This window comes from Meriones unguiculatus, chromosome 7, assembly GCF_030254825.1.
Source record: "Meriones unguiculatus strain TT.TT164.6M chromosome 7, Bangor_MerUng_6.1, whole genome shotgun sequence".
Classification (NCBI taxonomy): Eukaryota; Metazoa; Chordata; class Mammalia; order Rodentia; family Muridae; genus Meriones; species Meriones unguiculatus.
In genome coordinates, this window is record NC_083355.1 from 40,322,308 (window position 1) to 40,339,174 (window position 16,867).

The 16,867-nt window shown below is 41.9% G+C and overlaps 1 protein-coding gene across 1 annotated transcript in view; it reads left to right on the forward strand.

Moving 5' to 3' along the window:
- The first annotated feature begins 6,745 nt into the window (after window positions 1-6,745).
- Utp6 (UTP6 small subunit processome component) overlaps window positions 6,746-16,867 on the forward strand; it is a 28,951-nt gene continuing 18,829 nt past the window's right edge. The window contains exons 1-7 of the mRNA XM_021630970.2: window positions 6,746-6,947; window positions 8,317-8,401; window positions 10,779-10,820; window positions 11,009-11,101; window positions 12,103-12,150; window positions 12,820-12,883; window positions 14,334-14,452. Of these exons, the coding sequence (XP_021486645.2) occupies window positions 6,856-6,947; window positions 8,317-8,401; window positions 10,779-10,820; window positions 11,009-11,101; window positions 12,103-12,150; window positions 12,820-12,883; window positions 14,334-14,452 (543 nt within the window). The 5' untranslated portion in view covers window positions 6,746-6,855. The remainder of the gene's footprint in view (window positions 6,948-8,316; window positions 8,402-10,778; window positions 10,821-11,008; window positions 11,102-12,102; window positions 12,151-12,819; window positions 12,884-14,333; window positions 14,453-16,867) is intronic.

A 16,867-nucleotide genomic window follows, 5' to 3' on the forward strand; every position in this document is an offset into this window, starting at 1 on the left:
AAAGAAAAAAAGAAAAAAGAGAGGTAACCTTTGTGCTGGGGAGATGGCTCAGTGGTTAAAAGCACTGGTTGCTCTTCCAGAGGACCTGGGTTTGATTTCCAGCACATACATGGCTGTTTACAAAGAGTTGTAAACATACATCAAAATTTTGAAAATACCTTAAATTTCAACTATGCTAAGGTTGTAATATTTAAACTTCTTTCTCTCTCTCTCTCTTTTTAAGGATTTATTTGTCAGCATATACATCCGCACACCAGGAGATGGCATCAGGGAGTGGTGTAACTCAGGTAGGTACTGGGAATTGAACTCAGGACCTTCAGAAGGTCAGCAAGTGCTCTTAACCGCTGAGCCATCTCTCCAGCCTCCTGGTTTTCATTTTTTTGAGACAGGGTTTCTCTGTGTAGCCCTGGCTGTCCTGGAGCTCACTCTGTAGACCAGGCTGGCCTTGGCCTTGCACTCACAGAGATCCACCTACCTCTGCCTTCCAAAGGTTGAGATTGAAGGAAGGCCTGCGCCACCACTGCCAGGCTATATATATATATATATATGTATATATATATATTTAAAGATTTATTTATTTATAATTTATATCATTTTCTGCCTGCATTTGTGCCTGCTCACCAGAAGAGGGTACCAGATCTCAACTATAGATGGCTATGAGCCACCATGGGGGTGCTGGGAATTGAACTCAGGACCTTTGGAAGAAGAGCCAGTGTTCTTAACCTCTGAGCCATCTCTCCAACCCCTGAGTATTTATATTTCTAACAGCTTAACTTTTGTCAAAAGCTGGATATGGTGGCAGAAGCGCTTTAATCTTAGCTCTTGAAATGCAAAGGCAGACAGATCTCTGTTCATTTAAGGCTAGCCAGGTCTACATAGTCTTTTTCTAAAAACAGAACCAAATAAACATCCGCCTCACACACAAATACAAGCTATTGTTCAAAGTGAGTAAATGGCAATCTATTTCTGTAAATCCACAGCTTCAAATTTGTCTAAAGGAAAGTATATTCATGCTTAAAGTGGGTTCTGGCTTGCTATATATCTTGCTATTTGCACTTTCTCATTTTCAGAAAAAACAAATGTTCAATGTAATACTAATAATAATTAAATATTTAGCTGGGCAGTTTGGCTCACAACTTTAATCCCAGCACTTGGAAGGGAGAGGCAGGTGGATCTCTGAGTTTGAGGCCAGCCTGTTCTACATAGTGAGTTGCGGGATAGCTGGGTCTACATACTGAGTTGAAGGATAACTGAAGCTACACAGAGAAATTCTGTCTCAAAAAAACAAAATAAGGGGCTGGAGAGATGGCGCAGAGGTCAAGAGCGCTGGCTGCTCTTCCAGAGGATCTGAGTTCAATTCCTAGCAACCACATGGTGGCTCACAACTGTTTATAATGAGATCTGGTGCCCTCTCCTGGCGTGCAGGTGTACATGCAAACAGAACACTGTAAACATAATAAATAAGTAAATCTTAAAAAATAATTAAATATTTAAAGAAATAATGAAAAAACACAAAAATTGAGAAAATTATCAAAAAGTTACATGTAAGCTATAAAATGAATGTGAACTGTCAAGACCATCATACACTACTAAGTAATATTATATTACAAATGACAAAATGACCCTGGAGTCATGAGAGAGGTAACAAAGCTTATTTGTTTTTCTAGTTTCAGCTCTGTTATAGTTTTTCTTTTTTCAACTAAATTCAACTTCCTGAATACTGAAGTATCAGGAATCATAAGATCCATTCCTTTATTTAAAAATGTAGTTGATAGTAAAATGTACAGGCCTAAGAAGGTCACATTGCCTTGGAAGGCCATTGGAACTGTATGGAAGCACACTGAGAGGTAGAGTTCAGTGAGGGCGTGTGTGTTCCTGTGGTTTACTTAAACCAGCGCTGTGACCCTAGTTAGTGTTAGTTAATCATTCTATTCTAATTAACTGACGCAGGTTAGTTAGAACTCACAGAGATCCTCCTGCCTCTGCCTCCCAGGTGCTGGGATTAAAGGTGTGCTCCACCACCGCCTGACGGAAAAATTTTTTTAGAAAGATTGCCAAATAGATAGTGGGCCTTCCAGAGTCAAAGAATACTATTTAGGAAGGTATAAAACAGCGTGATATTGTGGGAAAATTGTTAGAACGCTGACATTGGAGGGGAGGGCCACGTTTAGTATACACACTAGCACACACACACACACACGGGCCACAAACTCCCAAACTGTAAACTACTTTTCGTCAATGTTTTCTGACTGAGCATGTGGTATTAGGGCTAATCAGACAAGGTCTAACTGGGAAGCAGAGTGAGACGAGATGGAGGCAAAAAAAAAAAAAAAAAAGAAAAAAAAAACCTTCCTTGTACTTGTAAATTGTGAATGGGAGCAGATGCAAGAATTAGGCTTAGAGAAAAGGATATGACTTCTCAAGTTCCTTTCAGTGATAAAAATCAATGTTATATTCACTTTCAGTTTTGTGCAAGTTTTGTCCAAAAAAAATTTTTAAAAGATGGAACATAATTTTGACTGCAACTGGGCAAGTTGGAAAAAGTAGCTGTAGCTAATTAGGCATAGCTTTGGTAGAATGCATTCATGCACAGACAATTGCCAGGTCTAGAAGCCAGTCTTTTTGGAATATGGTTCTAAAAGATGTCAGTTAGTTTTAATAGTTAGGCTGTTTACCCAAACTGCTATATTCTTGCGCTTCCTTTTCTCCTCTGCTCCTCTTCCTTTTATTTATATATTATTTTTGAGTTTACAAGAGCATTAACTACAGAAAAAGGGCACAAAACTAATTTTTCCAATTAAAAGAAAACCTTTCCATTTACATGAACTACAATGATTTTAAAATACGAAGATTTCTTTAGAAGAAAAAAAAATGTGAAGAAGCAGAATCTGCTGGAATCTCACGTCGTCACTCCGCGCTCCTGCAGTTAAGAACTGTGCCATTATTTCCATTATACTTACCTCCTAATTTCCAGAGCTTATTAGCTGGGTTGTAAAAACTTGCTCCAGTGAAGTTTGGCAAGCTGACAAAGGCTGGGTGCCAGAAGTAATTTACTATCCACTGCAGTTTGTGGAGCAAAAGGAGCTATAAATAACAGAAAGAGAAATGAAACGTTGCTGGTTCCAAATACTTTAAGGCACGTTACCGAAAACTTGGGCACTTTTCTTTTCCACGGTGCAAGATAACAGGGAAGGTTTGAAAAGTGCAGAGGTTCCGCTTTGGAGCCACACCGAGGGCTCTGAAGTTCGTTGGCATCAAAGGGCAGGCTGGGCCTGTCACTTCTGCCTGACTTTGAAGTCGGTCAGCTCTCTGTGTGGGAGAAGCAGGCAGGGGGATTTTGAACAAAGTAGGGGGATGGGATTCCAGGTGCGGTGCCTCTCATTGTGTCTGAAATTAGGTATTTTCCTTTTTCAAGTAATAACAGGGAGTGGGGAGGCTAGCATTCTTTCCCTGCTATTCCGAGCCACTGAGCGTTCTGTGAACTTTGCCTTCAGATGTTCAATGTGACCATTCCAAGGAAAAGTTCAAATTTAAAGTTTGCATTCAAGCGCTCTAAAGGCAAGAATGCTCGTTTTCGCTTGTGGTTAGTGTCCCTCTGGTGGCCTCCTGATGAGATTGTCTCAGGACCTTAGCTGAGGGTTGTTTGCCGTTTTCCCACACTGGCTCATCAGCACCGATATGGGGACCAACTGCTCCTTGAAGCCATGGATGATGATCAGCATACATCTTTCGGTCATCGATCACTCTTTCTTGACAATCAGGGCAGGAGGTGCGGATCATGAAAATCCGTGTTATCCAGCTGTAACCCAGGATCTACGGGAGTGGGAACGGGAATCCTCAAGGGCCAGATGGCTTCGTTTAGGCGTCAACTAAAAGAAGGTGAAAGGCAGCGACCAACAACTGAAGCACACGTAAACACATCAGACACACAAAGGATTAAAACAAACAAAACAACTTTAAAAAAATTTTTTTTTTTTTATTATGTGTACAGTGTTCTGCCTGCATGTATGCCTGCACGCCAGAAGAGGGCACCAGAGCTCACTACAGGTGGTTGTGAGCCGCCATGTGGTAGCTGACACTTGAACTCAGGACTTTAGGTAGAACAACCTTAACCTGAGCCATCTCTCCAGCACCGACAAACTCAGGACCTCAGCATTCTAACTCTGTCCCACTGAACTAGATACTCCTCCCAGCCTCCTTTAGGAGGCAATAATAATAATAATAATAATAATAATAATAATAATAGAGTTGTGTGTGATGGCACACACTTTTAACCCCAGCACTCGGGAGACAGAGGTGGAGGCCAGAGGAACATGGATTTCTGAATTTGAGGCCAGCCTGGTCTACAGAGAAAATACCAAGACAGCCTGAGCTACATAGAGAGACCCTGCCTCAAATACAAAAAACAAACAAACAAACAAAAACCCTTAAACAAACAAACAGGAGGCCACCTGTCTCCCAAGTGCCCACAAAGGTGTGGGCCATCAGGGCTGACCAAATAAATGAAACATTTGTGTGATGTGACTAGGTGCATTGACAATGGCCTTAGGGCCATTCTCAGAGTACTAAGCACACACTGAGACAGCGTTACTATGAGATGCAGACACGAAAGAGAGAGTTCTGTCTTTTCTGTCTTTTTTAATAGTAATTCTTTTTTTTAAAGATTTTTTTTTATTATACATATATGAGTGCTCTATCTGCACGTGCATCTCTGTGACAGAGGAAGGCATCAGATCCCAGTATAGATGGTTGTGAGCCACCTGTGGGTGCTGGGAATTGAACCCAGGACCTCCGGAAGAGCAGACAGTGCTCTTAACTGCTGAACCATCTCTCCAGCCCCTAATAGTAATTCTTAGGGGCAAGATTAATAGCTACATTTTAAAACAAGGGTGGGGAACATAGCTGATTTAAGAATTGTAGTTAGAGGCTGGGAAGATAGCTCAGCAGTTCAAACGCTTGGCTGCTCTTCCAGATGTCTTGTCTTCAATTCCTAGTACCCACATGATGGCTCATGACAGTCTATAATGGGATCTGATTTCCTCTTCTGGTGAAGACAGATTGCTGGTATATATAAAATGCACAAATAAATTAATCTAAAAACAAAACAAACAAACAAAAACAACCCTCTGTTCGTAACTTAAGGTTGTAGTATTTTAGGGCTGGAGAGATGGCTCAGCAGTTAAAAGCACTGGCTGTTCTTCGAAAGGATCCCAGTTCAGTTCCCAGCACCCACATGGCAGCTCACAACTGTCTGTAATTCTGTTTCTAGGAGATCCAACACTCTGTTACAAAGACATACATGCAGGCAGAATATCAATGTACATAAAATAAACATAATTTTTAAAAGGAATCTGTAGTTAGCGCCTTAGTCTGGCAATTTTGCCTTGCAACGAAGGGTTACTGTCTGTCAGAGGTTATTGAGTTCCTTGTCCTCAAGCAAATTTGTAAACGCCCTACATTTGCACTTTCATTTGTCCATCTTCTATTACAAACTCGGCATCTCTCTACTCCTCAGTGCTGGGCACTTACTGGACTCGCTCTTCACAGGCATCTCCATTCTGTCTATTGCAAGTCCTACTTTACCATCACAAAGAAATCGCATCTTTAATTTACATACATGGTTTCCTTGCACTTCTTGGGTCTTAGACCTGAGAGAGCTGAGAAGTGATGAAGGCCCACATCAACCTGTGTCGGTCCTAAGACCAGTGGGACAAGATGTTAAACAGAAAGAAACGGAAGGCAAGGAACTGGGTGGATCTAGGTAACTGCTAAGTCTATTTCTCTTTCATAAATCACATGAAGGACTGAGGCAATGATGCGAGTGTCGTAATAACAGGTCTAGCAAGAAGCCCTGCTTTGGCTTTTTATCATCTTCTAGGACTTAAAAGAGAACCAAACCACAAGAGATTTTTTAGGTGCAGTAATTACCAGCACTATTGCTTTCAAGTTGGTTACAGGATGATTCTCTTAAAAATTTTAATTTGCTTGGACAACGCTGTAAGGAAGATCTGTGTAAATATTGATTTATTTCAGCGACTTTCAAACTTTTCGTCATCAAAGCCCTGTTTTCTAAAAGAAGCTAGTTTCTGCTATCCACGCAGTGCCTACTATTTTGAAATATTTCGCCTAGATAAGTCAAGATATCTATTTTTAATGTTAAAATCGGTGTTTGTGTTTGTGTGTTTGTGTGTGTGCGCGCATGCACACGCCGTAGACTGTTGAGGTCAGGGGACAATTTGCAGGAGTCAGTTCTCTCCTTCCACCGAACTCTGGTTGCCAAGCTTGGTAGCACGATGTCCCTTATTATTTGAATAATAAATCATTTTTCACCATTTAAATCGAGCCATCCATTCAGTGGCTTTGGTTGCCACGTGAAAATCCACTGACACCACACTGATTTACAGAAGGTAGCGGACTGAATTTGCATAGCTAACAACATCATCTTCGATTACAATTTTCAGTGTTCAGTTTCTCGGTGTCGAGACGTGAGGCCTGCGGGAGGGGCACGGTAAGAACGGAGGACCTCCCGTAGGAAGCGTTCTGGACATTCCTTTCAGGTAAGCCCGGAGGAGCTTGTTCCGGTCCCTGCGGCGCCAGGGCTTGGCCCCGCCCACGGCCCCGCCCACCCCTCAGAGACGCGGCCCAGACCGGAAGGGGTTCTCGCGGCCACCTACAGTCGACCACACGGGGGCGACAGCGGCTCCGGCAGCGAGGGGAACGCTCCCAATGGCGGAAGCGGAAAAGGCGGGACCCACGAAGCACGTTTGGTCAGTCGCCGAGAGTAAGCCGGGAGGCTGGAAGGTGGGCGCTTCCTCCGCGTTTGGGCCGCCCGGCGGCTAGTGAAGTTCCAGCCTCATGGCGGAGATAATTCAGGAGCGCATAGAAGATCGAATCCCAGAGTTGGAGCAGCTGGAGCGCATCGGGCTCTTCAGCCACGCGGAGATTAAGTGAGAGGACCGGGGAACTGGGGCGGGCTGCGGGGAACTTGGGGCGAGTGTGTGGCCCGCCAGGCTTTTCCGGGTTTGTTTTTTTCCTGACATGCTGGAGGAGGAAAAGAGCCCTTTGCGGGAGGACCTTGAGGACGGCCAGAATGCAGCTTTAACCCTTTGAGAGGCGGATCGTCCAGTCTGTTTACCCAGGAGTCCTACTGAGAGCCATCCACTGGGCAGGTCTTGGGGCCGTAAAGGTGGTGTAGCCAGGGCTCCAGCCCGTCAAGGACCGCTGGGCAGTGCGGATGGCGGAAGAATGCAGATGAAAGAAGCTGTTACAGTTTGGGGTATACGACTTGAGAGATTCGAGGAGTCTCTCAAGGGGGACTGGGTAGGACGTCCTAACTAGACTTGTAGGTTGGAGACCATTTAACTCGTTTTCTCTGCTTCCTTCGAGCTCTGCCACAGCGCCTGGCATAGGGTTGGCATTCTGTAATTTGTTAAAATCAGTTACTTCTAATGATTTTCTGTGTCAGTTCACTTCACAATGTGAGTGTGGGATGCTCAGAGTAAACGTTAGGAAACCTTTAGTCCTAGAGCCTCATTGTGAGGACTCTTAGAAAGTGCAAAATGTGTTACCCTTCCTAAGTTTTGTCTGCATTCTTAAATATTGAATTCATTTTCTGCATTCCGTTTCCTAAAACACGCACGTTTGTGCTCACTCCTTAACTAAGGATGGGATGTGTTCTCCCGTTAATGTTCCGTAGTAATAAAGCTTTTTAGACAGTTTAGGGTTTTAGGAATTTACATACTGAAAATATAGAGACCAGGATTTTAGGATAGAGATTTGGTTATCATAAGCTCTGCTAAGCATTAGCTGAGTGTTGGTAGTCTTGAAAAAACCAAAAACCGAAAAAAGAAGGAAACACCCTACAAAAGCAAAACCCTGAAACAACAACAACAGAATCCCTATGCCTTGAGGGTTGAGGACACAGCTTGCTTGATATGCACAAGACCCTGGGTTTGAGTCTAGAGAATGCACAAGGAAAAAGACAAGCCCCTAGAGTAACCTAAATTTGGAGGACAAATCTTTTGTTAGTAATATGTATAAATAATACACATTAGACATTAGTAACTTTGCTGGTGGGAATGACAGTGATTCTGGCAATTGAGGTTATTTTCCTGAGGGTGTGAAAATATATCTGGATGTTCTTAACATTCTGTGGAATGTTAATTGTATCCCGTGGAGGATAATTGCCTATGGAAGATACTTGTATTCAGGAAATAGGTATTTCTGTTAAATTTGTGTTTTCAGTACATGCGGAATAAAAATCTTAAGTTCAGGTTTAACTTTACAAATGTTACAGTTAGTCGGCTTTCTCCACAGGGCTATCATCAAGAAGGCTTCTGACCTAGAATACAAAATACATCGGAGAACCCTTCTCAAGGAAGATTTTATCAACTATGTTCAAGTGAGTGATTCCATAGCTTTTTAGTCCTTTCAAGAATTTTTAAATCAGACAGTGATGAGGGTGAGGACAGTTTTCTACGGAATTCCAGAATTCTGTGATTGCCTACACATTTTTTTATTAAAATCAGAGATAATCATGTGGAGTGGCCTTACCTTCTAAGGCTTAGTCCTTGTCAGAGCGAGCTTTTTCTCCTGTGGGGTCAGTAGATCAGAGACATGGTTGTGTACCAGGATTTTAGCAAGAAACTTGCCTTTTGGGACAAGGTCTCGCAGTGTAGAACAGGCTGGCTTCACACCATCCACACATCTTATGTTCCTTTGTGTTAGAATAAAGCATGCGTCATGGGGCTGGGGAGATGGCTCAGTGGTTAAGAGCATTTGCTGCTCGCCCAGAGGACCCGGATTTGATTTTTAGCCACATGGTGGCTTGCAACTGTCTGTAGCTTTAGTTCTGCGGGGATTAGATGCCCTTTTCTGGCCTCTGTGGATACTGCACGAACATGATGCCCAGACATATGCGGGCAAAAATATACACTTAAAAGGAGAACTAAAGCATGTGTCATCGTGTCTGGTGGCCTGTGCTTTTCTTTCTTTCTTGTCTCTTAGAGACAGGGTTTTATGTATAGCTGTAGCTACCAGGCTGGCCTGGAACTCACAGAGGTTCACCTGCTTTTGCCTCCTGAGTGCTGCCACTTCTGGCTGTACTTTCATTTCTAATATTTTATTTGTAAAGATTTGAAGCAAATGCAAAGTACAAGCTTTGATACAGTGTCTGTCCGGTAGTTACATGGGATCTCCCATGCTTAAATATTTCATAAACTAAATTTTTGTTTTCTTTTTTCTTCAGTAATCATAATTGGATCTGGGCCTTTTGTTTATATGTTCTATAAAACATTTTTTTTCCTTAAAGATTTATTTATTATTTATACAATGTTCTGTCTGCATGTGCACCTGCACACCAGAAGAGGATACTAGATCTCATTATAGATGGTTGTGAGTCACTATGTAGTTGCTGGGAATTGAACTCAGTGCTCTTAACCTCTGAGCCATCTCTCCAGGCCCTATAAAACAGTTTTTACTATTTTAATTTTTCAAAATGCTGGGAATTTTAACTTGAAATTGTGCTTCCTGAGGCTGGGACAGCTCTCAGTTGGTAGAGTATTTGCCTAGGATGTGAAGGTCTGGATTGACTCCCCAGCACTGTGTAAGACTGGGTGTGGTGGTGCACATGTGTGATTCTAGCACCTGTAGTCCTGGTTCTTGGAGGCAGGAGAATCATGCATCATGGTCATTTTGGTTATATAGCAAGCTCCAAGCCAGCTCGGACTACATGAAGCTCAGTGTCAAAAACCTAGAGAAGAAAATATAAAAGAAAAAAGCAGTCCTGCTTCCACTTCTGAAATTCTGGGATTATAGACGTGCATTGCTTTGTCTGGAGGTGGTAGGGCCCTTAACATGCTAGGCAAGTCTTTTAATTAAAAAAAAAAAAAAAAAAAGGTTTTTTAGATAGAATTGCTCACTGTGTAGTCCTGGCAGTCCCTGTATAGACCAGGGTTGAACGCAGAGACCCAGCTGTCTGCTTCCAGAGTGCTGAGGGTAATGGAGTGTGCTACAGTGCTAGAAGTGTTGTCTCTCTTGGTCTACTTTCCCAGCACCTTGAACTCCTGACCGTTCTCTGCTCTTAGCCTCTGAGGTATAGACACATGCCACCATGCCTGACTTTGTTTTTTTGAGACAGGATTCCTTTGTGTAGCGCTAGCTGTCCTGGAACTTACTCTGTAGGCCAGGCTAGCCTTGAACTCAGAGATCCACCTGCCTCTGTGTCTAACTGAGTGCCAGATTAAAGGCATGCACCACTACTGTTTTTTTTTTTTTTTTTTAACTGAAAATTGGAATTGGAATACTAACTGCTTTAAGTTAGGAGGCTGGTTGATTGATATTATAAATCTTACAAGTTTCATACTGTTAAGTAATGTGCTTTGACTCTTAGTTGCTTTGTCTGTGACTCAGTTGCCTGCAAGCCTCTTATTGTTACTATGTATATTTAAGTTTGATGGAGCTAAGATGACTTTTTCAGTGAATTCTTGAAATTTATTGTGAATTCTGCCCATTGATAACAAGTTGTCTTTTATTCATGTTGTTGAATTTGTATGCATTTCCTATATTTAAAAGGTTACGCCTTAGGTGTGGTGTGCACACCTGTAATCTCCGCACTCAGGGAGGTAGAGGCAGGTGGATCTCTGTGAGTTCAAGGCCAACCTTGTCTACAAAGCGAGTCCAGGACAGCCAAGGCTACACGGAGAAACCTTGTTTGGAAAACACAAAACAACAAAAAGGGATATGCTTTTCATGCTTTTCTTTGTATTTTTTCCCCATAGTATGAAATTAATCTTTTGGAGCTGATCCAGAGAAGAAGAGCAGTAAGTTAATTTTTTTTAAAGTTGGTTTTGTGTTGGGCAGACACTGATAACCAATGCTGTCTCCAAAGTGGATACTTGTAATTGTCTGAATTTTTTTTTTTTTTTTTGTACTGAGAGTGAGCATGTGTGAATGCTACTTTGGATGAATGTGATTAACTGAGGCTTTGTTTTGTTTTTGTCCCTTTTAGAGAATTAAATACTCATTTAAGAAGGATGAAATTGAATATTCTATTGTACATCGGGTACAAGGTGTCTTCGGCCGTGCTTCAGCAAAGTGGAAAGTAAGTGACCAGAGCATCCTTGAAGAGACACGACGATAAATAGTGTGCATATCATGAGTTGGATGTTTAGCCATGTTCCCTCTGTTCCTCTCCAGTTCTAAATACTTACTTCCATATGCCATTGCTTGAAACAGGTTTTGAACGACATAAACTGTAAGAAAGTATCTTATCACTTATTGCTACTTTGTGAGGATGATGCTGAACACTTATTTAATACATTATTATTAGCTATTAGAAAATCAAAAGAGAGCTGGGCATGGTGTACACCATTTTAATTCTAGTACTCAGGAGGCAGAGGCACGTGGATCTCTGAGTTTGAGGCCAGCCTGGACTGCATCATTAGTTTCAGGAGTTCCCATGTCAGGGGAAAAAAAAAAGTCTTGCCTAGCATGCATAAATGCCTGGGTTCAGTCTCCAGCATCTCATCACTGTGATGTGCCACAAGCCTGAAATACTGGAGTTAAGGTGGAGCAAGGGCAATCAGAAGTTCAAGGTTATTCTCTGCTTAAACAGTGGATCTCAGGGGTTTTGTTGACTACTTACGTGTTATTAGTTACTGAGGCAGGTATTATATTTGTTCAAAAGAAGGTGTGCCTAGCCTGGGATACATGAGACACTGCCAGGGAAAAGGCAGTAAAGAAAATCACCAGGGAGATTGTTGGGTTATGGCTTGGAGATGGGTAGCATCTCAGTGAGTTGATGTTTAGTTTTGATGGGGACTGATATATGTCTGAGAAGCGCTTTAGATGAGAATGTAAGGGTTTGGGTTTCTTTACTTGGTTTGAGAAGCTTTTAGAATGCAAAGGACCAATTAGATAGATAGAAAATTTGTCTTGGAACCATATTGTGGGAGTGGAGAGTTTCATGGGGAAGAGATCCGTGCTTCAGTGAGGAAGGTGCTCATAGATGAAGAGTGGGTGGCACATTCCTGTTTCCACTCGTGTGCACTAATGCATTATAACGAGGAAATTCAAGTAGCTTATTTTGTGCTTTTCTTGCAGGATGATGTTCAACTTTGGCTATCCTACATAGTTTTTTGTAAGAAATGGGTAAGTAAAGTCACTTGTAGCTTCCTCTTTTCTGTCTGTAATCTGCCTCTTAAGTTTCATTCTGTTTACTTAACTCCATGTTTTTCAGGATGTGTAAGATTAACAACAGGAGAAAGAACACAGGGAGACAGAGAAGCTGGGCCCCAGCCTCACGTTTCTATATCTGACCATGTAAATGATTCTAAGTCAGTGGTGGTGCACACCTGTAATTCTAGCGCTTGGGAGGCAGAAGCAGGCAGTTCTCTGAGTTCTAGGCCAGCCTTTTCTATAAAATGAGTCTAGGACAGCCAGGGCTACCCAGAGAAATCCTGTCTGGAAAAACAAAAACAAACAGAGGCTAGATTGTTTATGTTTAATAGTTTAGATATAAAAAGCATGACTGTCTTTTTATTTTTAGTCTCTAGCAATAGCAGATCTTTCTTGGGGTGTGTGTCTGTCTGTCTCACTATGTAGTTCCAACTGGCCTGAAACTTGCCATGTAGACCAGGCTGGTCTTGAACATACAATGCTCCATCTGCCTCTGCCTCCCAAGTGTTGAGTGTAAGGCATGAGCCACCATGTCTGGATTTTCCATTGGATTTTATAGTTAGTAAGAGATAATATTGCTTACAGATGAATTGCAGTCATTTCTCTGTGCAGGAAGTACAATGTTTCTCCTGTCTTTTACAGGGCACCAAAACTCACCTTAGCAAGATATTCTCTGCCATGCTTGCCGTTCATTCAAACAAACCAGGTATGGTAAAATCCTCAGCGGTCATTTTTCCACGTTTATCCAAAGCCAGGCCATTTTGGAATTTACTGTGCTTGATGAACTCCAGAAATTATTCGGAGGACTTGAGCTTAGACAGCTTGCTGTATCTTAGTTTATCTATCCCTGCTGGCTGTCTCCTGCTGGTCCCTGTGCCAGGTGTTGCATTTGTGGACAGGAGGGATGGTAGTTCTTCTTTCTTTTCTTAAGATTTATGTATTTTTATTTAATAGTACATTGGTGTTTTGTCTGTCTGTATGTTTGTGTGAGGATGTCAGATCCTCTGGAACAGGGGTTACAGACAGTTGTGATCTGCATGTGGGTGCTGGGAATTGAACCTTGGTCCCCTAAAAGAGCAGTGCTCTTAACCATCTCCCCAGCCATCTCCCCAGCCCGATGATATTTAGTTTTAGCTGATAGAAAATAATCTTGCTGGCTCTGTAAGGTGCATTTTATTTGGAGGCAGTAGGTTCTGAGTGATTTCAAAAGTTAAAAGGAAAAGATATTGACGTAGATTATAAGACTGACTGCCATAAGAAGTGAACTTGGGTTTTTTTTTTGGCTTTTTGAGACAGGGTTTCTTTGTGTAGTCTTGGCTGTCCTGGACTTGCTTTGTAGACCAAACTGGCCTTAAATTCACAGAGATCTGCCTGCCTCTGCTTTCCCAAGTGCTGGGATCACAGGTGTGTGTCACCTTGCTTGGCTGCAGGCTATTTCTACAGTCCCTAAAGTCAGTGTGATTCCTAAATTGAGGTTTCTGGAGGGATCACATGAGTTGGTTTTGGAACTACTTTGGTAACCCATGGCATGGGTGCAAGAGATTCTGGAAACGTCATCCATGCCCAATTTCAGGAGTCACTCAAGAAAACTAAAAGCAACAGCTTGCCGCCATTTCTGAGACTCCAAGGAAGTCCAGATTACCAACCAGGGATCATTTTTACCAAAAGCAGTCTTGCTTTTTGCAGTACTGATGACCAAATCCAGGGCTTTGTACATTTTAGGCAAATGTTTTCTTGCTGAGCTATTTTTAGCCCTCTCTAAAATTTTTAAAAAGAACATTATTTATTTTCTGTATGTGTGACTGTGTGTATACATGTATGGGTATGCATGCCATGGGACATTATGTAGAGTTCACTAGCCTTTTTTTCTAGCTTTAGGTAGGGTTGCCAAACTTTTTTGTTTGTTTTGAGACAGTTTTTCTCTGTGGTTAGCTGTCTTCACTCTGTAGACCAGGCTGGCCTCAAACTTACAGAGAGCCATCTGCCTCTGCATGGATCAGGATTACAGGTATGTGCCATTGTGCCCAGCTGAGTTGCCAAACATTAGAAACTCCTTCTTTTTCCTTTGGTAAGATTAACAAGTAATTCATTAAGTATTGAAATTGGAGCATAGTCTAATTTACTGAAAGTAAGTGATTTTTTTTTTTTTCTTACAGCTTTATGGATTATGGCAGCCAAATGGGAAATGGAAGATCGCTTGTCTTCAGAAAGTGCCAGGCAGTTATTTCTTCGGGCTCTGCGTTTTCATCCTGAGTGCCCAAAACTCTATCAAGAAGTGAGTATTTGGACGCATAGAATGAGAAAGCGGTATCTATGACACAGAATGAGAGAGCATTATCTATGACACATAGAATGAGAGAGCGGTATCTATGACACGGAATGAGAGAGGGGTATCTATGACACATAGAATGTGAGTGACAGAATAAGAAAGCATTCTATATGGTACATATAGAATGTGGGTGACTAAAATGAGAGGGATTTCTCCATGATACATAGAGAGCAAATACTGCTTAAAATGAAGTTATAGGCTTCCTTTCTGTATACTTTTTTTTTCTCATGGGTAATTGTGGTTTTGAAAATTTTGTTGCTACTTTTAAAAATAGTAGAGGGGCTGGAGAGATGACTCAGCAATTACCAGCACTGGCTGATTTTTCAAGGATCCGGGTTCAGTTCCCACCACCAACATGTTGGCTCAGAATCATCATCTGGCACTGCAGGGGATCTGGCACTCTGTTTTTACTTGCAAGAGTACAAGGTGGTGCACAGACATACATGTAGGCAAAACATCCATACACATAAGATATAATTAAATAAAAACAAAATAAGTAGAGTAACATTAAAATATGTTAATTCAAATTTTTTTTCTTCATTTTTTGAACTACAGACATGGTATGTAGTCTCGGCTGTCCTAAAATTCTCTGTATAGACCAGGCTGGCCTCAAACTCAGAAAGATAAGCCTGCCTTTGCCTTCCAAGTCCTAGGATTAAAGACATGTGCCATTATGTTCCGCTGTTGTATTATGTGTATGAATGTTTTGCCTGCATACAAGCATGGGTACCCTTACATGCCTGGTGTCTGAGGAGACCAGAGGTGTGGATACCCTGCAACTGGAGCTACAGATATTGTGAGCAGCCATATATGGGTGCTGAGAATCGACGCTGGTCCTCTGTAACAAGTACTTTATAAACTGTTGAGCCCTCTCTCCAGCCAAAATAGGACTTTTTTTGTCTGCTTGTTTTTGAGACAGGGTTTCTCTGTGAAGCCCTAGCTGGCCTCACACTCAAATCCACCTGTCTCAGCCTCCCAAGTGCTGGGATTAAAGGAGTGTGCCACCACACCTGGCAGTATGACTAATTTTAAAAAATGAAAATTTTAATAGTGTGTGTGTGTGTGTGTGTGTGTGTGTGTGTGTGTGTGTGTATGTATGTATGTATGTATGTGTATGCCTGCTCACATGAGTGTGCATGTGGATGCAAAAGGTTGATATTTTGGAGCCATGTGTGTATGTGTTGGTACTTTCCTGGATCTTGGTATGATTAGTGATCTATCTAGTGGCTGTTATTTTGTGAGACTACGTGTCTTAGTTACATTTCTGTCTTTTTTTTTTTTTGAGATAGGTTCTCTCTACATAGCCCTGGCCATCCTGCAGCTCAGTATGTAGATAAGGCTGGCCTCTGCTTCCCAAGGGCTAGGAACAAAGGCGTGAGCCACCACACCCTGCCTGCAGTTACCTTTTTATTATACCAACAAAATACCATGACCAAGGGAATGTATAAAAAGGCATTTAAGGGGCTGGAGAGATGGCTCAGAGGTTAAGAACACTCACTGTTCTTCCAGAGGTCCTGAGTTCAATTCCCAGCAACCACATGGTGGCTCACAACCATCTATAGTAAGATCTAGTATGCAGGCAGGATGTTGTATAAATAATAAATAAATCTTAAAAAAAAAAAAGGCATTTAATATAGGGGCTCATGGTTGTAGAGGGTTAAAGTCCATGACTGTCATTGCATGGGCCATGGCAACAGGGAAGGTGGGCATGGTGCTGGAATAGCAGCTGAGAGCATTTATCTGATCCACAAACATGAAGCACAGAGAGAACATGCCAGTTAGGAATGGTGTGTGTTTTTGAAACCTCAAAGCCCACTCTAAGGACACACCTCCTTCTACAAGGACACACTTCCTAATCTTTTCCTAACAGTTCCACCAGTTGGATACCACACATTCAAATGCATGACCTTGTGGGGGCCATTCTCATTCAAACCACCGCCCTAAGGAAATGAGAGGTTTTGTTTAGTAAACATATTCTCATATGGCTCTGCTTCTTTGTTGTTAAATGGGATAGAAATCTGGATTATCCACTCAACCTTTATGGACACTTTTTACCATATATGGATAAGATTAAATAAAATCATTTTCAGAAACTTCCATTAAGTCTTTTGACTCTTACATTTAGATTACATGTCAAATGATTTTTTCCTTTTTTTTCTTTTTAAGGTGTATTGGTGCTTTCCCTCCATATATGTCTGTGTACGGGTGTTGGGTCCCCTGGAACTGCAGTTACAGACAGTTGTGAGCTCCCATGTGGGTGCTGGGAATTGAATTTGGGTCCTTTGGAAGAGCAGTCAGTGCTATTAACTGCTGAGCAATCTTTCCAGCCCCCTTTCAATAGTCTCATTTTCATATCAGCTA